General features: G+C 41.1%; 1 protein-coding gene across 19 annotated transcripts in view; it reads right to left on the bottom strand.

Annotated features, from left to right (window-relative positions):
* Positions 1-242: 242 nt before the first annotated feature.
* Positions 243-23,743, bottom strand: part of SP140 (SP140 nuclear body protein) — a 77,678-nt gene continuing 54,177 nt past the window's right edge. For 18 of the 19 annotated variants that reach the window (XM_036857159.1, XM_036857150.1, XM_036857151.1 and 15 more), the window contains 12 exons: positions 17,197-17,262; positions 15,502-15,582; positions 12,348-12,422; positions 10,990-11,094; positions 8,952-9,094; positions 7,747-7,794; positions 5,401-5,445; positions 3,012-3,127; positions 2,211-2,319; positions 1,856-1,933; positions 1,493-1,636; positions 243-706 (listed from right to left, as the gene is read on the bottom strand). In XM_036857159.1, coding sequence (XP_036713054.1) covers positions 599-706; positions 1,493-1,636; positions 1,856-1,933; positions 2,211-2,319; positions 3,012-3,127; positions 5,401-5,445; positions 7,747-7,794; positions 8,952-9,094; positions 10,990-11,094; positions 12,348-12,422; positions 15,502-15,582; positions 17,197-17,262 — 1,118 coding nt within the window. In that variant the 3' untranslated portion in view covers positions 243-598. The remainder of the gene's footprint in view (positions 707-1,492; positions 1,637-1,855; positions 1,934-2,210; positions 2,320-3,011; positions 3,128-5,400; positions 5,446-7,746; positions 7,795-8,951; positions 9,095-10,989; positions 11,095-12,347; positions 12,423-15,501; positions 15,583-17,196; positions 17,263-23,743) is intronic. The other variant, XM_036857154.1, reaches the window with a different exon arrangement.

The following is a 23,743-nucleotide window of genomic DNA, read 5'->3' as shown; positions in this document are numbered from 1 at the left end:
TTCCATTTACCATTTCTCCCTTTGTGAATGCCAATTTCAAAAGCTAGTGAAATCCTCTTTATCTCATCGAGTTTCCCAAAGGTGAAAGTTTGGTAACAGCACTATTAGAGCACACCAGGGACCATCAATATACCACCCATCACCATCTGGCCAGACTGTGATCCAAATCCAGAACCCACCCTTACAGCCTGCTTGCTAGGACCATTACCTTAAGTTGGGTTCCTTAGAAGCAGAGCCTGAGATAAAGTCTCTTAAGTAAGTGATTTATTGTGAGTTTCTTTGGGAGAAAGGGGGGAGGGAAGCAGGATGGTAGGAAAAGCCAAGCAAGGATGTGATTACAGCCACAGACTAGCTCCAGCCTGATCTCATGAGGAACACAGGAGCATGAATCGTAACACAAGGTTGAGTCCACCTTGGCACTGGAGGCTGGCCCCCAGGCCAAGGAAGTGTAACCCTCCAGGTGAAGCTGGCTCCATTTGGCTGAAGGCAATGCTCTGGGGGGCGGGGGGGGGGGCGGCGTCAGCAGCCAGCCTTCCATGCGGCTGGGGGATGAGAAGTCTGCTCCAAAAGGGGTTTTCCAGGACACTAACAACATCCACTATTCCAGTGAACTGTCCTCATTTGTTTCCTGAATAGTGAACACTTCCTTGAAATTCTTCTCGAATTCTGCCTCCAGTCTAAGTCCCATTAGGCCAAAGTCATTGAACTGGAAAAAAATAAAAATAAAATGAACACAAAACTCATGATCCTCAATATCAGTGTCATTGGCCACCTTGTAACTGAGAATGACCAGGACTCTTGTCTTAGACACCCTACGTCATATGAACCAGGTTATGCTAAAGAACTCATGCAGCGAAGAGCAACATGCTTCCTAAGAGCACGATTATTTCTTATTAACAAGATAGAAATGGGAAATCATAACCACACTTGGGGACTCTTACTTATTTGGTTGGGTTATTGATTTCAGTGAGAGTTAGAAAAGTAATCTATGTTCTTTGTAACAGTGCAAATAGTACAGATTGCTTTTAAGTTAGATCAATGATCTACCTTTTTCACTGTCACTTCTGTTCCCCTCTGGTGACTCCTGTTAAACTATATGATCCATTCACATGGAGTGGAATCTGGAGATTGGGATTTCTGAGAGGTCAGATTGAGTGTTTTGGGGGAGAGATAAGAAGCACAATGTAACGTTAAGATGCAAGTCTCTTCTCCCTGGGTTTGGAGCAGGCAGGACTCTGCTGTTCTCAATGGCAGCTGTAGGAGGGTCTGAGCTCTTCGGGGCCTGGGGTTCTGGTTGCAGGGACACCTTCTGATTCACTGTTACTATGCCTTGCTGAGCTCCAGTCTTGAATGGAAAAGTCACTGACTTCCGGAACTCTTGCTTTGCAGGTTTCATAGGATGAGGGAAACTAAAATTTCCCAGGCACCAGAAAATGAGGGCAGAGTGGTTCCATGGACAGAAAATGAAATGGAAGCAGGGAGAACCACTTACCTTGTAAGATGCCCTGTGGTTCTGAAAGATGAGGCGCATGTCCTGCACAAACCCCTCCACGTGGGAGTAACCCTGCTCATTCAGCTTCTTCTTGATCTTGTCCAACCACATGGGTTCCTTTAGGTTTTCAGAAGCCTCTTTAATCTAGTGAAAACCAAAAATCAATGGGAGAATTACTGGCAGAGTTCAATGTGTGCCTCCTGCGGATTCCCATTAAATCCAGTAGAAATACAAAAAGGTAAAGGTAACAGCAGCTCATGCTCTCACTCCCATGGGATTCTGATCTCAAATCCCGTGGGTACCTGTTTCAAGGTGGGGTAACATCATGGCAGCCTGTAATCGCAGTTTGTTATTGTTACTTACATAATAGTAGTATGGAATCTTCGCAAAAAAGGTGCTCTCTGTATGACAATAGACCTTCAAGAGGAGGAACTCACATTTCTGCAAAAGAAGGTGGCTGTGAGGGAAAAGCAGCTTGGAGACAATGAGCCCATATACATGCCCAGGCAGAGGCATGACTCACACAAGTATCTGGAAGTTTCCCCAAACATGGATGGCTCTTGGAAACAGACATGCAATGGCTGCAAACAAGTTCTGGTGTGATTTCAGTGTGACTGAGTCATGGCTCACCCTTTGGTCGCCTTTCTCCTGACCCTGCCTATCTGACTTCTCACATGTGAGGGGAAAGGGGAAGACTTGGGGTTCCCATCCGACTCACCAACTGCTCCTCGGGCTGCATCTGCCTTGCCAGGACCCCAGATTCCCCGAGACACTGCTGGCTTCCAGAAGACTCCTTCATCCTGCAGAAAGTGCAACTCCACGGGCTCCTGAGGGGCCGGACATAAGTGAGTGAGGGCAAGGTCCCTGGAAACAGTCATCACTCCTATGTCTGATACTGTCCTCCTTTCAGGAATGTTGATGGACACAGCTGGAGGAGGAAGGGGGCACCTCCAGAGTCTCCAAGAACCCCACGTGGGGTCTGAGCCAATGACCCTCATCCCATCGAAGGAGCAACAAGGGGTCAGGGCATGGAGGTGGTGTCAGGATGAGTAGTGGGCTCTTCTTCCTCTGTTTCTGGGAGCACAAAGAATCCTGCCCGCCAGGCCTGAGTGTCGAAACGGAGCCTTAACCCCTGGGGGACCCTTGGGCTTCCCTCAGCCCATTAAGAACGTGGCAAAATGAGGGAACCAGCCCATGTTTCCTGCCTTTTCTGAATAAGTACAGAACACAAACAAGTGGCATTTCCACTCCCATGAACAGGAGTCCATGCTGGAAAACTTCTAGGAAAGGACAGTAGCAGTATGTGGGCAAAGGACCTGGCTACCGACCTAGAGGAGAGCAAAACGCATTAACTTGCCACTGCCAGCATCTTGAAACAGCTCTCCGGATCATACTGCTGGACCCTGTACCTATGGCCCTGCTGTTTCCGCATCTAGACATAGTAAGAACTCTGTAGGGAGAGTGTGTATGGCAGGAGGAAGGGTCCCTAATAGGAAGGGAGGGGCTGCATCTCACGAACCTCTCAGTTTCCACAGGTGGGATGTGACAGTCCTCATGAAAAGATCTCGAACAAGTATCACAGCAAAACAGCTTTCCTCCATCCCGGCACGTCTCACACACATCTGAGTTTCCCAGCTGGAAGGTAAAACAACATCTATATCCCTGGTGAGACCCCAGAAGGCCAGAACTAGGGGAATCTAGAACTCATTGCCTTTGTGTGAATCTGAATGGACACTTATATGCTTCTCCCTGAGATATTAAAGAACAGCATAGCGTGGCGATTTCAGAAGCAGAAATCGTGGTCTGCAATGAAATTCAGGAGAAAGGGCCTGTGTGTCAGACCAGAAAAGTCTTCCCTATAAAACCAGAGACTCTAACACTGAAAGGCTAGCAACAAAAGAAGACAATTTTTTAGGAATCTGAATAACTTTATTACCTTGCAGATAAAATAAGGTCCTGAAATAAAGTGTTAAATGCATTTGTCTATACCACAATAACTAAATTGACTCCTTGAAGGGTCATATATTGAGAATTTAATAAGGTGGATTAAACTTAGCATGGAAAGTAATACAAGATTATTTTAACAATTATTTTGAGTCTTGTTCTGGGCTTTTGCGTGAAACTACTTGTGTCGGGTGAATTGGGATTCTGGCCATTTCTTTTGTTTTTGAAATGGCCACATATGAGGACGTGCTAGCTCCAAGGACCATTTTGCCAAAATCTCCCATTCAATGTTCTGGGGATCCTCAAGGACACCCGCCAGTTGGAGACTGAGACTGCTCTGACATGGAGTCACGGGGCCATGTTTTTTCTCATCAGTGTAGACACTCACAGATTACCACCATCGTTCTCTAGAAAGTGATGACGCCTCTTCCCAGAAGAACAAGGAATAACAAATATAACCAATGTCTAAGAACCTCACATCTGTGTATTTTTTAGCAGAGTTATCTAGCTCTTTGTTTCTTAGTCCAGCTGCACATTAGAACTTTCAGGGCAGAGTATATAAAATACTAATGCCCTGGTCCCTATGCCAGAAATTCTGAATCAATTTGTCCGGGTGGGGCAGATCCATTGGTGTTCTTCTTTAATTCATGGAATGGGTAATTTTGTGTATCAGAATCATCTGGGGAGTTTTAAACAATCCCAATGTCCAAGTCATAGCCTAGACTGATGAACAGAATTTCCTCTAGGGTGGGATCTGGGCAATACTATTTTCCAAAGGTCTTAGTTTCAGCATAAGTTGAGACTTACCCTGGGCAAAGGGGATATTATAGGCCTGAATTGGCCTGTCATATCAGTCCCAGGAAAGATTATTAACAGCAATGAGGGTACTCTTGCTGGAACAGCTGCCATCTCCTCCCCATGGACTCTTGGCCGTGGGCTGTGAGACCTGACCCTCTGTGTCTATATCCATCCCAAACAAGCCACACAAACACTGGACTCCAGCACTGTTTAGATGACTAAAGAATCCTTCAGTTGGCCAAGGGTCAGAAAGAGTGTGGATAAGATCTAAATATTGTTGGGGGGATTGCTTTGGAGGTAAACTATATGTAAAACTACTTGACTATCCCTCCTCTTTTGGACGTTGTGTATCAGTATTACTGCATACTAACCCATGTGAGTGCTTCCCCCTGGAGTTGTGCAAAGGTGACTCTGCTTAAAATGTCCATCTTGTTGCAATGAAGGGAATCAAAATATGATTCAACTTAGAGAGTGGAATCATCCATAATTTTAGCAGACCTTAAAGCATCCAGCCATATGGTACCAGTTTGAGTAAAAATGCCCTGTGATTTGCTATGTGGTGACCAGCTCAGCACCATGATGGCTCCCTCAAGATTGGATACAGGGCTTCCGTAAAGAACCCACTAGCCCGGAGTGCATTTCTCTGCAGGACTCACAACAGGGTTCACACCTTAACTTGCCAGGTTGGCCTGGCCTGTTCCTTCTGGTTGTTGATTAAAACCGTCTAGCTCTACCTGTACCTTGGAATAGATGTTTGGGATTTTCCTTTCCTTCCTTATTGCCTTCTTTAAACTGCTGTTTTCCCCGCAAATTTCCTCCTTATCCCTCATCTGCAGGCCAGCCGCACCCATTACTACTTCAAGCCCAGGCTCTAGAGATCCCAGTGGTCTCAAGCTCTGCCTCCCAGACTCACTTTTGGGGGAAATGAGGAAATGGGAAGGTTTCCACTGAACAAATGGAAAGGATGCTTTCAGGCTGAGACACCCAACGCCAGAACCATGTACCTGATGTGGGGGATGCATCCGCTGTTCCCTGTTCATCACACATAGCAACATGCTGCACCTGAGTGTGAGTGTGCTTCAGGGAAATGCGGTGATGACTCAGAGAATGTGCCAAAGGAAAAGGCCTGCATTATCCTGGGGTTACAGGTGGGCGTTAGTACTTACACAAAGGTTATCTAAAGTATTGTCGGGAGACTTCGGTACTCCTTTCTGCATAAAAGAGAGAAAGATTAAAGGACAATATTGAATGTGATGTATGCATCCATCATTATTTAAACAGCAATCTGTTGAGGGATTCAAGACACGGTTTACCCATTACTTCATACCTGTTTTTATGGATACACATATCTACTTGGAAAGTAAAAAGTACCAAAGTACCACTGTTTGGCCCAACGCAAGTTCTGTTCCCTGGCTCTCAGATGCAAGGTGGGGGTTTGTGAAGTCATGCAGGGAGTCTGGCCCTGGTTCCCACAGACGGAGTTGGAGAAACTCTGCTGGTTTTCTTGCTTCGAGAGGCCCTTAGGCACTTTTCTCTGTATTAGAAAATGTCATCCCACCTGGAGGAGCTGCAGTGAGAGTATCAGGCCGAGGACTCATCGTCCACAGCTCCAGCGACCACAGGGCCTAGAGTCCTGGCATCCATGCAAGTGTCCCAGAGAAGAATGTCACCACCTATCACAGGTCTCCTAGGGCACAGCCCCAAAGATAAAATGTGCCCAAGTTTCCCAGGGTTGCAACTCTTCTTCCAGAAGGTCACCCTCCTCTTCTCTCCCTCTGAATCCCAAAAAGTCAGCTAGCTGACTCTTCAGAGGTAACTGACTACCACCCACTAACTTTACATTGCGTTCCAATATTCAATAGAATGACCTGACCTCTTTCCCTCTAGGACACAGGCAGCCTCAGCTTTTATCTGCAGCCCAGGGCAGAGTGGTCATGGAAAAGTGTGATCCATGGGACAATGATCTGAGAGGTGTCCGTGTCACTGCCCACGTTTCTGTGTGGCCTAAAGTTCACCACCCATCCCCATTAGTTATTCTTCCATGTTAGACAATGAAGTTGAAACAATCCCTGCGGTCAGAGATATTGTTTCAATCTTCTAATGACCATTGGGCATTTAGTGTGCACTCAATCATTGTATGTTGGATAAGTGAATAAATGAGTATCATTTCACTTAGGAACAGATTACTTGCTATCTCCTAAGCAAATATTAGCCTACAATAAAAAGATTGTTCTAAAGGTGTATATCAGATTACTTTACAACACAGCAGCTGTCATCAAAAGGTGTTAGTGACCTTTGTGAGGAGCCAGGAAGCTGTCATGCGGTGCTGAGAGTGACACTGAAGATTCCAGAAGCCAAGGGGCAAGAGAGGTTCTGAGAGAAACAGAGGACCCACGGAGGTAGTAATGGGTCCTGAGATCCGCCACTTGGGGAGCTTCTGTTCTTGCTCATAGGGAGATGCAAAATATAGAGGTAACTGCAGGTTGTTGCTAAAAAGTGCTGCACCCACAAATAAGGGTAGAATGTGTTGGTAGGACGTTGTCAGCTTACGTGGGTAATCTAACTGAGTAACTCTTGGCACCTGGGGAATGGTACAGATGCTGGTCTTTAATATACTCACTAGTAGGGCAAATAATATGATAGTTTCCCTTTAGGAAATCCAGTGGGTGAAATGTCCCAAGGACTTAGAGTTCAAACTGTCCAGAACATCAGATAATGTAAAGGTCTGGACCTCACATTCCCAGTGGAAGATGAAGTCCCATTGGCCAGCTACGTCTGACCTGTCTTAGAAGTCTGTGAACATCTTGAATGGCCATTTCTACATGAAGTGTATAAGAATGGCACTTCTCACCTCCTCCTTCTTCTCAAGTTCTCATTCTACCCAACCCTGGAAAAACCATCACCATGTCCTGAATCTACGCTGCACCGTACATATTTGTTTGTTGCCTCCATAGAGGAAGGAATCACTTTCATAGATAGAAGGGAGGTCTGCACAGCCCCCTTGAGGAACTGAAAGAGTGGCATCAGAGTAAACAATTTTCCAGGTCAGCCCCTCCTATACTTAGACTGTGAATAAACTTTTGATTCATCAGATTTCATTAAAGTTAGGAAATAGTAACATTGATTTTAAAAATCTGGGTTTGAGTTGAAGATGACCCTATCACCTTATTATGATATATTTTTATGTATTCCAGCATCATGTTTTCTTTTACAACTTTGACACACTTACATCTGCATCTATAGCTAAAGCACATCCATGAGGTCTATTTTGATGGCTCCTTATCACCTCCATCTCAAATGGTTTACCACTCAAAGAAGATCTTGCCATATATACAACATAGTGTTCAAAGTAGCAACACTAAAGGTGCATACCGAAAGTTTTTAAAAGGTGGGAGTGGGGTGTTGGAGGAAGTTTAATAATAATTACCCAGTTGAGAAACCACAGAATAATACACAGTGCATGAAAAATCAGTTATGTGATGAGAACTTGTAGAAAGTTATGCAATAATCACCTTTCTTATCCTGCCATATTTCCTTGGAGGGTTATGGAGAAATCTTTTCTGAAAGATAAAAAGATCTAAGTATATGGTTGGCCTGTGAGTCTCGCATTTCCAACCTCCTCCCAAATATTTCTACCTGGATGTCCCACTGTCAGCCCAAAGCCAAGGTGTCTAAATGAGAAATCATCTCCCTCTCCTCACTTGTACTTCTTCTAGAATTCAATCAGTGGTAGCTTAAAAATCATCTTTAGAACTTTTTTTTCCTCTTGTGTTTTTTTCCTAACTTTAAGAGGTTTTCCTTCATAATCTCTTTGACACCTCTCACCTCCTCTCCATTTCCACCAGTGTCACTCAAGCTTGAGTCCCTCTCCCAGGGCTAGTCAATCAACACACACTTATCCCATGCCTACTTGGTGCCAGACATTCTGGCCAATCTTGGGCACACAAAGATGGACAAACCCAAGAGGCGTCTAGAGAGAAAAAGGGGATGCATGGAAGGATGAGAATAAAACAGTATAAGAAAGGCCTTAGTAATGGGCTCAGGGAGCCTGGGAAGGGATGGTCAGGGTCAGGTCAGTCAGGGAATATTCAGGGAAAAATGGCATTTGAGCTGAGCATTGCATGTTGAGTGTAGGTTTCTTGGGCTGAAAGACACTGAAGTCATTTCAAGGCCCCATGGCCACCTAAAACACTATTCTAAATATGTCATTTCACACCTCAGAAGACTTCACTGATTTTGCATTGTCTATATTGTGAGTTTAAACATCTTAGCCTGGCATTAAATCCCTCCACAAACAACTCCAGTTGATGGATTATGCCTTAACACATACAATATGTCTACCTCAACCATGGTTCTGGTTTTCGTGCCGTTCTTTGTCTGGAGTAACTTCTTCCTACTTGTTTGATTGTAAACTGTCTTCTTCTTTCAGTGCATAAAGCTGTCTACATGCACCTGAGTCAGAATTACCTTTCCTTCCTCCAAGCTCCTGCATCCATCCTGACAGAGCCCCTTTTACAACAGTGATGTGCTGCATTGTACTGAGGTTAGGAATGTGGAACATCTCTCCCCAGGTGAGAGGATAAACTCAGAGGCATCTGGGCTTTAGCTATAACTCATCTGGGCTTTAGCCATAACAAATATTTGGTGAGCAAATAGTGACCTTATTCTTGGGGCACAGCAAGAAAAGTCACATCTCCCATCCCTGTCACTGGAATACCTCGATCAGCCAACGTAGGGGCATCCCACTACAGCGAACACTTATCTTCCAGTTCTTGGATCTTTCGTGGCCTCCTCTGATTTCAAATTCCCTGGGGGTGAACCAGTCTCCATTCTCACTCTGTATACACTTCACCAAAACTCCTGTAAGACCAGGGTAAGTTAATCTTTAGCCCTCTTTGTTTTCACATGGTGGGCTCCCAACACACTGGATCTGGACCCACCCAATTTGGTCTCAAGACCTAAAACAGGAGAGTCTAGCCTCCCCTTTCAGGCTTCAGAATCCCCAAACCTAGCCTTTAAGTCCCTTCAAAGGATATTTACTGCTTTGTGGCAACATTTCTTTAACCAATGTGCAACAACAACAACAAAATGATAATTACCATCAAAATCAACCTTTTAAAAGTATGTCAAAATCACCTACGAAGGAAAAGGAGGTGATTTTGAAGAGTGAGACCATTTCAATTTGCTAGGGATAGAGAACAAGTCAGAATCTCCTATGGACTTTGGGGAACCTCAGGTTGGGACTAAGATCTCCAATGGGGGCTCTGCGGCTCAGAACAGCACCACAGCAGTATCTGTGCCCTTTATTACACTTTTCATCCAGTTTAATGGCATTATTGAGCAGAGATTTTCCCATCCCTGAAATCATGGATAGCTGATATTAAAAATAATTGTGAAATGCTATCCAATGGAAAATTTAAGTCATGTATAAAAGATAATCATATGCTTAACATCACTAGTCATTAGAGAAATGCAAGTCAAACCCACAATGAGATACCATTTCACACCCACTAAGACGGCCATCATAGAAAAGTCAGACAATAACAAGTGTTGGCAAGGAAGTAGAGAAATGGGAGCCCTCATACATTGCTGGTGGGAATATAGAACAGTACAGCCACTGTGGAAAACATTTTGGTGTTTCCTCAGTAGGTTAAACATGGAATCATCATATGAACCAGCAATTCCACTCCTAGGTATATACCCAAAAGAATTAAAAACATATGTTCACACAAAAACTTGTACATGAATGTTCAAAACAGCATTATTCATAATAGTGAAAGAGTGGAAACAATCCAAGCTGATGAAAAGATAAACAAAATATGGTATATACATACCATGGAATATTATATTATTGGGCAATAAGAAGGAATGAAGTACTAATACATACTATTACATGGATGAATCTTGAAAACATAATCTTAAGTGAGAGAGCCAGTCCCAAAAGGGCACATATTCTATGATTCCATTTAAATGAAATACCTAGAATAGGCCAATTTATGGAGCAGAAAATAGATTAGTGGAGAGAAAATAGATTAGCCCAGTTTAGGGCTGGGTGGTGGGGTGGGGTTAGGTGGGAATGGGCATTGATTGCTAATAGACATGGAGTTTCCTTTAGTGAAAAAATATTCTGACAAAAATATTCTAAAATTAGATTGTGGTGACGGCTGTACCATCTTGTGAATATACAAATAAAACTCAACATTGAGTTGTACACTCTCAGTGGTGAATTGTATCTCGGTTAAGCTGTTTAAATACCTTACCTCAATTATGTACATTAATTCCTCACAGCTACACCGTGAAGCAGGTTTTTAATGATTTCTTCTTTAGATGAAGAATTTCAGGGTCAGAAAGGTCCCATTCTCTATTCAGCTGAATCAGTCCCTCTCGGCATAGCTGAGGCTGGGACTCAGGTTGTCTGATTCTGAATTCTGTTCTATCCTTACTACATCAAGCACCTGCCCTGGTGACAATCATCCAGAGGGAGAGAGGATATGAAGTTGGAGGCTGAGGGCCTCTTCCCTTTTATTTCTGCTTCATTTCTCTTTGGCCTCCCCATGGACACTTTCACGTGGGAGTAAGCACCTAATATGCATGATTTCTTAAAGTGTGAAAATAGCAACTTAGGGATCCCTTCCTCCTCCTCTCAAGCCAAACCATTGTCCCAATTCCTTCAACTATGTGTAATTCACATGGATAATTCCATTACTTCTCGTGATCTCTTCAGATAGGTGTTGCAAATAGACCATAAAACCCACCTTCTTCCAATTTCTTCTTATGTAACATCCCCTTCACCTTACCACAGGTCACAGGAAGTATCTGAGAGTGAAAATCCACTTTTTCATATCTGTGCTTTCTTTGCCCTGAAAGAGAAGATTCCTTCATTGTCTCATTTTCAATTGCACACGTACTGCTTCTCCCATGCTGAGTTTGTTCCTATAAAGGTATGGAGGAACTTAGAAAGCTTTATTCCATAAATCTCTAGAGTCAAAGTCTTTCTTCCAAGTGGCATTTTTGATACATAACTACAGAATGTCTACCTCTACCTCATCCCTCAAATCTCACACAAAACAGAATGTGTTAGCAGAGAAATCGGGCTTCAGTAAAAGTGTCTTAGCTCCCAGGCCAGTCAGCCCCACTGATTCTTACATGACAATGAAACATACAGCTGCATCATGTTCTACTATTTCACTGCAGTTAGGTGGCTGGAGCAAAGTGAGAGACTGTACTTGCATCTCCCTAGTTGAGCTCTGGTTAGTGAGCAGAGAGAGAGTAATGATGGGGGAACCTAATGGAGGTGATGTCTGCCTTCTCTTTGTGTTCTCTGCTTTGGTTCACTTCTCCCTCACATCGGCTTTCTCCTTAGCTGAAAGAGGAGTTCAGGAAGCTCTAGGATAATCTGCAAGTTGCATGGGGGGGGGAGGGCTGCTAGAGACCTGATTCCACAGAAGTAGGGGTGAAAGGTCTTCAAACTAGCTCAAGGAGGATGTGTAACTGATGTTGACCCTCCAGCCAATGTTTTAGAGCTATGGTGGGAAGAGGGGGAGCTGTCCATGGTCCAGTTTTGAGGTAGTAGGCTAGTAGAACTGGGATGAACTGAGAAGGATGGTGGGGGCCTAATTCACTCTCTTGCTTTACAGATGAAGGCATTGAAGCAAAAGCTGTCAAGTGACAGGTCCAAGCCCACACAGTCAGAAGAAGAGAATGACAGACTTCTGACTACCACTCCAGGCCACCCGTGGTGTGCAACCTCTGACTCTCTGTGTAGCAGGAAAAGGGTCTGCTAAATAATGTGTGGGTGGTATATGTGCCCTTTATATGAAAGCAGACTATTTCCAGCTTGAAAGTTATCAGTTCAGCAAAGACAGCATCTCTGTGGTTGCCCCTGGACCCATTGGGTCTGGTTTAGATCTGTCACCAAGTTACTTGTTTGTGGAATTATCTTCTTTTTCTTTCATACACATTTTGAAAATAGACCAAATCATATACGTTTTCCAACAGTTAGTAAAGCTACATAAAGCAATTAGGGAAATGGATTTATCAGTAAAAACACAGAGTAAAGCACAGGAAATTAGCTGCATAATTATTGAGAGTGTATTCCCCTTTTCTTCTTTACCTCTTGACTTAACTTTTTTCTGTAGGACTCTGCCACTATGAGTTAAGTGGCGTCTCTGTCTGCCTCTCCTTCTCCCTGAGAAAATAGAAAAATAGAATCACAGTCACAGACATGCAGTTGCATTGTGTATATTAGTGCTTTACAGAATTTCCATTGAAATGTAACTTCCCAAAAGCCTGTCTAATGCACAAAGAAAAATATATAATGCCTAGTCCTTAAGCACCAAGAATTAGATGGCAAATCTTAGACTCATCTTATGTTTTACTTTTCATTGTCTCACATTAGTAAAACAAACAAATAATAGAAATCAGCATTTTATTTATGTCTCAAGCAGCCATGTGTTGAGTGCTTAATAGATGCCAATTGTACATCTACTAATGTACAATTAAAGGCAGTGAGTTAAGGGAAACCCTATGGTGGGCTTCACAGGTGAGACACATGTCCTGCACATCACCTAGAATGAAGTTATTTGTACATTTGTGTTGAAAGTTTTAGTAATGTGACCAAGAGTTTTGTCCACCTGGGTTTAGACAAAGATATTAGAATTGAAGAAACTAACAAGAAGAAGTCTAATCAAGAGAATGGGTAGAACTGAGTCCTCCAAAACCTTGATTTCAAATAGTAATTAAGGACTGACTCAGTAGACGTTGCAGCAGAGGATGTTCTGCCATTTACAAGTTAATTGACTGTGGATATGCATCTCAGTATGTTTGCTATCATTCACATGTGTTTTATTTTCTAAGGTAGGAAGATAAATTCATTTCCTCCTTTCTGTGTTCAATGCCTACCATCAAATGACCACCATCTGGTGGTGCTGGGTGGGGTAATACAGAGCCCAAGAAGAAATATTTTCCAGACTACTCCTTCCTAACTGCTGTAAACTCTAAGCAGATTATGAGCATATATCAGACCAGCAAAGTAAAAAGACTCTTTCCTTCAGTCAAACCCAAAATGGACACATTGGTTGGAAAAATAATCCCACTTTCTGGTCTTTAGACTAAACAGTTACTGAGAGGGTTTTCATTTCCTCAAGATCAAAATGGCCTCATGGGACAAATGTTGATGATTAGACCTTATCAGAAGATCAAACAAGTCACAACTTTGCAAGTTGTCACCCTGTTATTATTTAACAAGATAACAGAATCTCTAACAAGATAATAGAATCTCAAACAAGAGGCCTACAGAGATTTCTAAACTTAAGAAATCTTAAGTTTAAGAAATCTTAAAACTTAAAGAAATTTCTAAACGTAAGAAAGTAGAAGACTTGGATAGTATAGCCATGGGCTAAGGAGAACCACTAACAAGACAGAATTGCAGTTCTTAAAGAGGCAGATTAATCTTTTGACTCCCTCTCACTTCCTCCCTCTGGAAGGTGGGTTCACCAGGCAATAGCAGGTCACCCACCCAGGTACGGCTTTCTGAGGCTCTCCGCACCTCCTCTCTCACCCAAGATGCCAAAGTGGTGGAATACTCTAGAAGACCATGATATTTCTGGTTCTCTTTCTCATTCCTCCCTCCTCTTCTAAAGGTCCATGCTCACAGCCCAGTGAGAAGAGATCCAGACATCTCATCCTTGCCTCTCCCATATTCCAGTTTGGCTTGGCACTAAAGCTCTGATTACAACCTTGGACAGCCCAGCAAATGCAGAGTTCTTTCTTGCTCTCTGTTTCTATCTGTTGCTTCTGGTTATATCTTTCCTGGGTAGTAGGTATGTTGGATTTACCTTTCATCAAATCTGTTAGGCCTAATATTTGTAGGGAGAAAAAGGAAATACATTGAAGTCCATTCTAGTCTAAAGCTTCTAGTAAAAGGAGATTTGGAGCTTAAAACCCACTAATTCATAATACAGCGCTATTGTATTTTACTTTCAAAACAGATTGGCTGAGCAAGGCAGGATTTAACTATTTCTATGTCCCCAGGCTGTAGTACCCATTTAATAACACTGAAACCCCATAACAAACCCTAATAAATACTATGGCAGTCAGATTATAATCTAAGGTTATTTTTAAAAAATTGTTATGTTTGGTATTAACCTCTAGAAGTAAATGTGACAATTTTAAATTTAATACTGTTTTCTCAAAATCTTAGTAGAACTAAGTCCCAACAGTTGAGAACAATTCACTAAGTGCCAGAAAGGGTGACCAACTGCCCCAGTCTGTTCAGGACTAAGGGGTATCCAGGATGCAGGACTTTCAGTGGCAGAACTTGGAAAGTCCTGGGCAAATCGGGTCGAGTTAGTCACGTTACTTCACAGCCTACATCCAAAGGCAATGCACCGAACCACCTATGCGACCGTCCAAAGTATTAGTGGAACAGATTATGGCGGCCCTAGCTCTTCACTCATATCCAGGCTACACTTCTTTCCAAAAAATCAAGCTGGTGCCTCTTCCCTCACTGCGGAGTTAATGAAAGCATCTCGTGGAGGAAAGAGCTAGTGATTGTGCACTTTCCTTATACAGTGTCATCTCACAGCTGTGCCTGTCAGGTAAGACACTTCCACACTCTTCTCTCTCCTCTCTCATCCACTTCCCCAATCCTGAATGGGCTCAAGCCAGCAGCTCTTGAGTGGGAGTAGAGCCAAGAGAGAATGAGAGAAGACCCCGATTATGCCACCTCTCCACTGCAGGTGTTCCAGACCAAGCTTGCTCAGGCGGAAGGCAGGGAGGTGCTTTGAATTGGAGAAAATACTTAAGTTTTAATACCAGGCCTGAAAGGACCCCCAATAACTGGAAAAAGACTCTTATTCCTGTGAAAAGGGAACAGAAAAATGCTATGACCTGCCCAAGATAGGAAAATCTCACCTAGAAGGTAGATTTGAAAGGGCAATGAGAGAATGAACTTACTTTCTGTTTACAATTTACAAAAACTAGTCATTTTAATAAACCAATAATATAAGGTAAAGGAATTTTCATGAAAAACAGATAAAACTCAGAGGAAAAAAAAATTAGGTCCTGGGCAGATAAGAGCTATGATATAAATGCAAATAATTTACAATCCTGGCTCCAAATGGGTTGCTTTCTAAAGATTTCATGGCTCTCAAATTGACTGGTAAGCTTGACTAGTAAAAAATTAAGGAAGATCTGTGTTCCTCAAAACTTTAACAAAATTTCTATTGATCCCCAGGGCAAAATAGAAGTGGCACAAACAATCTTACGCCTGATTTTGACAGGGTCCTGAAGATGCATTTTCACCTTCTTTCCACTCGAGGCCAGGTGGCCAGCAGCATTGCTGTTGTCTAGGGGTAGGCAGGGGAAAATACAGAGTTACGCAAACAGCAGCTGACATGTGAAACGAAAAGCAAGCGAGGAATTTTATGAGAGTATAATATAGTGGAAATAAAACATCAACTAGGAACCAGAAACCCAGGAAAATCCACTTAAACCTCTGTCCCTGTCTCTTCCTCCATAACATAGACCTACTATTGTTGTTCTATATTATCACAGAAGATCAAGTGTTAAAGTTTTTTGAAAGTGCTTTATAAGCTGTGTATTACAAAGTACAATACCATAACTTATGGCTAATTGTAAAAATACATAAGAAATGTATCAATCTACCACTGAACATGTGTTGAAAAGAGTTCAATTCAGAAGTATCAAAAAAAAAAAAAAAGCAAGTGAGGGAATATGGGTTTGAATTCTGAACCCCCTTGCACTATACACTCAGACAAGAAAGAAAGTTATGGCAAGGGATCTCAAGCAGGTGTCCAGAGCATTCTCTACTTACGAGGGACCACTTTTAAAGTACATACAAGATTTCATTATACTTTGGAAAAAAGTGGTTTAGAATTTATGTATGGACACATAGACCTAAATGAAAATGTCATGATGATTAAATACAAATATTTAGTGTTTTTAAAATATGCATTCTTAAAATGGATGAAACCACTTTCTTTCTTTCTGAACAATATTATACACATTCACTAATAGTGCAGCCATGTAAATTGACAAGAATGTAAGATATATAGATTAGTGAAAATTAATAAATTTTAATTGGACTCTAAAATCTTGTATAGATCTAGTGATTCAAAATCGGAAATCATGTGGAAAATGAAGTCTAGCCCTCATTGTCTAGAGAAAATTTGTTCCTTAAACCACTACTAAAATGAACAAGATTTCAGGGGTCTGATTAGAAGTAATATATACACGTTATTGGAAACTCAGAAAATAAAAATTGCATGAAACATCACCATCTGGAGATAGCCACAATTAACTTGTTAGACTTTTCTTTTGCATATTTTACTGTTTAAATGACACTTTTCCATTACAATAGTTGAACATGTTTAATATTTTGAGTATATACACATACCTTTAAAAAACACAAATAAAAATGTAAACATCACCTATATTCCAGTGACCAAATTCAACTACTGCATATATTTTTATGGATGTACTGACATTGATTTTCCTATATGTCTATATCTATGTCTCCCTCTATATATAGATTGATAAATATGTATAAATAAGGATTTATAGAGATATAAAAACAAATAATGCTTATACATATATTTTCTTTAACACACACACACATGCACACACAGTCTGCTTTATTCATTTAGCCTTTAGAACATCTCTCCAAATTAATGTTTCTTGACCTAGGAAAGAAGCCACATATTGAGGATGGCAGTGTCTCGGTAGCATTTAGCTCTGGACTATTACATACGTGAGATATAAACCATTTTGTTGAAGCCACTGTATTTTTGGGCCTCTTTGTTAAAATGTCTTGGCCTATATCCTGACTGACATAGTAGCTAGGAAACTATTATTGTCCTCAAGAGACTGCAGGCTGCAAGAAGACAATAAGCAGTGCCTTATAAACCGAACAGGTGTGACTACTTCACTTTGCTGCTTACCTTTTTGATGTATGTTTCTCTGATATTTCATTTTTACTCTTGTCCAGGAATGCCCTTTCTTTTTTTCTTAAAAAAAACATAATAAAGTTAATTACTTAGAGCTGTAAATATAATTCTCAAAGCCCTATATATCAGTAGTTTTCAAGTATTTTTTTCAGACCTTAGTTCACAAGAATGGGGCAAATTTCTTAACTACCAGTGTAGCAGTGTGAGGTTGATTTTGAGCTATATTTTACCCTGTGTAGATTTGGAGACTATAGGAGATGACTTTCTCTTGAACAAATATCAATTTGTTCCCTTTTCAAGTGTTTTTATGTAAATTCAAATGCTCTAAAGTTGGGAGGCATTCTCAACTTTAATACGGAGAACTGCCATTAAATAATCTCTGTATTCTTGCAGTTGTAACACAAATCTTCTCACTTATGTTTAATATAGTGCCTGAAATTCCCAGAGGACTTAAGGAGAGTGGATTTTGTGTTGTGTTTTGCTTTCTTGTGTGTGATATGAAAATGTGTGAATGTGGGAAGACCACTGGTGCTGGGCAAGTATCTAGCTCAGTGCTGACTTACAAGGCAGGAAGGGCCAAAAAGCCTGGCTCTTCAAATGGAAATGCTATATTCAAGAATGCTGGATCTACCATATGATCCAGCAACCCCACTCCTGGGCATATATCCGGAAAAGATAAAAACTCTAATTCAAAAAGATACATGCACCCCAGTGTTCATAGCAGCACTATTTACAGTAGTCAAGACATGAAAACAACCTAAGTGTGCATCAAGAGATGAGTGGATAAAGATGTGGTATATCTATACAATGGAATATTACTCATACATAAAAAAGAACAAAATGACATTTGCAGCAACATGGATGGATCTAGAGATTATCATATTAAGTGAAGTAAGTCAGAGAAACACAGATATCATGTGATATCACTTATATGTGGAATCTAAAAAAATGATACAAATGAACTTATTTACAACACAGAAATAGACTCACAGACATAGAAAACAAACTTATGGTTACCAGAGGGAAAAGGAGTACGGAGGGACAAACTAGGAGTATGGGATTAACAGTTACTACTATATACAAAATAGATAAACAACAAGCTATATTTACTGTATAGCACAGGGAACTATACTCAATATCTTGTAATAACCTATAATAGAAAAGAATCTGAAAAATATATATATATAACTGGATCACTTTGCTGTACACCTGAAACTAATACAATATTGTAAATCAATTATAATCAATTAAAAAAGAAAAGAAAAAAAGAGAATGCAGCGACCGCCCCAGTGGCACCTTGGCTTTCTATTCTACTTCACAGCCTGAAGCAAATCTCAGCCTCACTGAGGTCTTCAATTCACCAAGATTTCCCAGAGGCCTGGGCCTGGTGCACTGATGCTTGGCTAAGCTGACAGCCGAAGTCCACTGGGCCACTGTGGCTGTTTGGCCTCAGAGCCAGCTTGGCAGAACCAAAGCGGATGTGGTCACTCCTCTGGTTGGCGGAAGTCAGATGACTGGGCTTTTGCACATAAGCTACATGCTTGGTCGGCCATGTGGAAAACTACAGACTGGCAGAGTAGGGACACCGATCTCTGGGGCAGTGATTGTGGAAATGAACCGCGGTGCTGATTGACCAGTCTGGGCCCCTCATGGGAATGCCCAGGTGCCTGGTCTTTACTGACGGAGGCTGACATCATGATTCTGATGCAGGGGTTATGGCTGACCGCCAGGCTCGTGACTCCTGCTAGAAGCTGGCCCATTTGTCCCACGCTGGGGGAGCCACATCGCAAGGGGCTTTGCCTCTACCTGCTCCTGCCTGACCAGGCTTCAGGATGCTTTTGGGGTTATGGGTGGTGCCACAACATGGTCTATACTTCCGCTTACAGACCAGCTGACTCTGGCCGTACCACTGTGACCCTAGAAAGTCATGGGTATCTTGAACCTGGCTGCCTGGACCACTGCAGTCTGACAATGATGTGCCCTTTAACAAAAGAGCTCTTCACAGTGCACTATCTGGCCCACATCCCTCATCTCCTGTCCATACACCTCTGTAAGGCTCTTTGGTTACTGAAGGCAGCTGTCCCCAGAAAGGGATCAGCTCCTTCCTGGATGATGATCAGGACAAAGCGGTGAGGGGTTAATGGTATTATATAGGCCAATTCTGAAAATCCAGGATTCTGTTCGAACATGCCTGGGAATCATGCCTCACTCTTTCCCCAACCAGCCTGGAAGGCACAGCCTTGGAGGGCCTAAGGGATTCAGATTTAATTCTGGTTATTTTATGAAAGTGCCTTTGCCCCACTTGTATCTGACTATTCTGAATAAAAGGGGTCTGAGTGGGAATAAGAAATGATTGGGAAAGAAATATGAAGTCCCAGCCACTGGAATGTTATACACAGATTTTGCAGCAGTGAAGGAAGAGGAAAACTCCAGGCATCTGAGGAGGGAATCCCATAAGCTCTAGAAGGTACAGGGGATGGAGGTACATTAATAATATCCATCTTTCAGAACTTCCCTGAATCCTTCTTGCAGAAGGAAAATGCTCGGTACAGCTCTTCCACTACAAAGATGCAGAATCTACTATTCACCAGATACAGGAAAAGGAGCTGGTCCAAGCGTCTGCATATCCCATGCAGAATCCCTCCAGACATCATCCCCACCCCCATTCTCAGTCATTCTATGGTGGGGGGTGAAGAATGAACACCATCTGGTTGGTGTCATGGACAAAGAGGACGGAACAGATGGACTGTCCTCAGGAAGTGTCTGCCCTCCCAATCAAGGACTAGACGCAATGAACAGAACTGGGAACTTTAAGGCTTACAGTTGGCCAGGGGCCCACCCTGGAGATACTGTCCACCTTCCCCCTGGCTGATGTATGTCCCATTAGGGGACCTCAACCACTGTAAATGTTTCCCTTCCAGGGGCACCATGTGTGCCCTTGGGACTGTATTTCTTGTGTGAAAGCCAGGCATTCACTTGCCTCTCTCATGCAAACGTGGAGAATTACACCTTAGGGGTGGTCATTAGAGACCTAAGGCATTTATGGTTTATGAAATTCGTTAAATGCAGCAGGAAATAAATTGAATGGATTTTGTCCTAGCCTACATTTGTTGGATTAATCAGGGTGGCTGGTGGAATGGTATCTTCATGGGGAAACTTGCCAGAATCTGATGTGTGAGGTGAATTTGTTGGGGTGGAGGGGTGGTTCTGTGGCATTTCCACATGGCTGAGAGTATCTTTTCAAGGATGTTTGAACAGCTAACAGCTTTGGAAGCTAGAGATAGTGTAGCCTTCCAGGTCAGAGTGCAGATTTGTTTCATGACCAATATAAAATAGAGAATGTCTCCCTCCTTAGAAATATTCCAGAATAGTAAAATTTTCTTAAATTCCAGCTAATAATATAATGTCTCCCTCATGGATAAATTTCGTGCAGGTTTGCTAGTAACCCCCTTCTAAGACTGGGGGTATTCCTCAACTTGGGCACAGCTTGTGTGTGCCATATTACTAACCCCTATGTGGGTTTAGGGAGACAAAAAAACTGATGCACCTAGCCTATATCTCAGCAATTTCATTTATAGGAATTTATACAAGAGGTATAAAGGCAAAGAGCCACAGAAAGGTTTCTACAAGAATGTTCATTGCAGCTTTTTCATATTAGCCCAAAACTGGAAACACTTGTGGTGTCAATTAATAGAAGAAACTATACACAAAATATGGTATAGTCATACAATGTAACTTATTTTGTGACAAAATGGTACAAACTACTGATATATTCAACAATATGGATAAATCTCAAAAACATTATGCTGAGTGGAATAAACCTTATACCAAAAGAGAACATGCTCTAAAATCATATATAAAGTTTTATACCAAGCCAAATTAAGTTATCATGAAAAAAATAAGAATAGTGGTTGCCACTGATGAGTGAGGGATAAGGATATACCAGAAAGGGCATAAGGGTTGTTTCCAGGATGATGGTCATGTTCTGTATCCTGATAAGGATTTGGATTACATGGGAGAATACATTTATTAAAACCCATCAATGGTACACTTAGTATTAGTACATTTCATTATAAACTTTATCTTGCAAACAACTATTGAACTCTAGTTAATGATGTACATGCTGAAGTATTTGGGGAGAAGGGTACTGATGTCTGCAACTTTGAAATGTTTCAAACTTGAAGATGGGTTAGTGGATATATAGAGAAATGGATAGATGGAAAGAAATCTGATAAAGCAAGAATAGTACAATGTCAATTGTGAATCTATGTTAAAGTATTCTGGTGTTTACTGTAAAATTCTCCCAAGTTTTCTCTAAATTTAAATTTTCCATTATTCAGTGTTGGAGAAAGAGCTTTTAGAGAGAAAGGAGAGATTATTTACCAAGAAATGACAATCACAATAAAAGAGGAATTTGCATCAGTCACAAAACAGATTCTAGAAGACAATGTAGTAAACACTTTACTAATGAAAAATAAAAGTCAACCTAGAAATTTTAACCTTGGGTCTATCAAAAAAAAAAGACAAATTTGCACATACAACACTTGAAAAATTTACCACTAAGAGACCACTCACTAAAAGAACCAAAGGATTTAATCCAGCTAGACAAAAAGCAAAATCAAAGAAAAGAAACAATGATGAGTACATAAAATGATTTTTAAAAATTTTAATTTAAGTAAATATCAACTGAAAAAATCATAATATTAATAGTTTCAAAATTGTAATTAAAAGAAAATAAAATGTTAAACAATAGCTAAATGGTAGAGATGGATGGTCACACTGTAGTGAATCCATGCTAAGATCCTTGTCATCTTTGGGGATTGGGACATGGTTAAAAAGACGACAGAAATTTATCTCTAATCACCAAACCAGCAGGGAAAAAAGGTGGACTACAGAATTCTATCTCAGTCCATTTGAAAGTAGGAAAGAGACACAAAAACACAGAAAAACAAAGATGAACATTGATATAGAATATATAAGTCCACATATATTAGGAATCAAAATAAATGTAAACAGGGCTTCCCTGGTGGCGCAGTGGTTGGGAATCCGCCTGCCAATGCAGGGGACACGGGTTCGTGCCCAGTCCGGGAAGATCCCACATGCCGCGGAGCGGCTAGGCCCGTGAGCCACACCTACTGAGCCTGCGCGTCTGGAGCCTGTGCTCCGCAACGGGAGAGGCCGCGACAGTGAGAGGCTCGCGCACTGCGATGAAGAGTGGTCCCCGCTCACCGCAACTGGAGAAAGCCTTTGCACAGAAACGAAGACCCAACACAGCCAAAAATAAAAATAAATTAATTCATTAATTAAAAAAAAAAGTAAAGATTGATGAGATAAAACTAAAGAAGTAAAGTTAGAATTTAAAAAAAAAAAAAAATAAAAAAAAATAAATGTAAACAAATAAAATTTAACCATTAAAAGATGAGGATTATCAGAGAAGTTTAGAAAAAGCTAAGTGTTGTTACATGAGGCCTAAAACAAAGCTGCAAAAAAGGGCTTAATGCAAAGGGAGTAAAAAACTTCAAAAACATAAAACATAAAAGTTCATGGAACACTATCAGCACCCTGAAAAAGAGATTTAAAGATCAAAAGCATTGATAGGGATAAAGAGGAACACTGTATAATAATAAAAGGAAAAAATCCACTAAGTTATACAGTCATGAATAGCCTCAAAGTATTTAAAGTAAAAAAACAGAGTAGTGAGGAGGCAAATACACAACCATGTGGGAGAACTTACATCACCTAAATACAAACCTGATAGAAAGAATATAAGCTACTTTAGAAGATTTAGAAGAACCAAACAACAAAGTTGTGCTTGATAAAGACTCTGTTTATGGGGAGAGGCCAGATCCCAAGAAATAGTTCAATGCACACTATTTTTAAGTGGCACAGAACATTCACAAATATTGACATAAATTAGGATGCAAAGGAACTTTCAACAAATTTTAAAGAAGTGACGAGGTTAGTTTGTTAAAACTCATCCAATCATACCTTAACAGTGATGAGTGCTATTATAGAAAATTATAGCTCAGTAAAGCTGACAAGGAAAGTAAAAATGTGCAAGATCTATTTAAAAAACTAAAACTTTGTTGAAGAACATAAAAGGTGATCTGAATAAACGAGTAGTTCATTCTCCGTGTCAAAACGTCATTTCTACCCAGATTTATCTCCAAATTGAATTATTTTCAAAGTTCCAATGCAGTTGGGGAGGTATTAAGAGGAAATCTTGATTGATTCTAAAATTCATGCACAGTGAGGGAGCCAGAATTACTGAAATTCTGAAACCTCCTTTTCTCTTGCTTCTCATTATACTTTTTCACTTTTTTCCTTTGTTAAAAAAAAAGTATAACAAGTAGGAATAGAAAATTTTACTTTAAAGCACTGTAATTAAACCAACTTGATAACACGGTATTGTGAAGCAATTATATTCCAATAAAGATTTATTTAAAAAAATAAAATAAACTGACCAGCATTTCAGAGTAGAGTCAGACACAGATCTGTGAATACAGGAAAAGGCGCAAAAGGGCATTAAAATCATGAAGAA

This window comes from Balaenoptera musculus, chromosome 7, assembly GCF_009873245.2.
Source record: "Balaenoptera musculus isolate JJ_BM4_2016_0621 chromosome 7, mBalMus1.pri.v3, whole genome shotgun sequence".
Taxonomy (NCBI): domain Eukaryota; kingdom Metazoa; phylum Chordata; class Mammalia; order Artiodactyla; family Balaenopteridae; genus Balaenoptera; species Balaenoptera musculus.
Note: the sequence above shows the minus strand (reverse complement) of the source record. Positions and strands in the feature narration are given on the sequence as shown.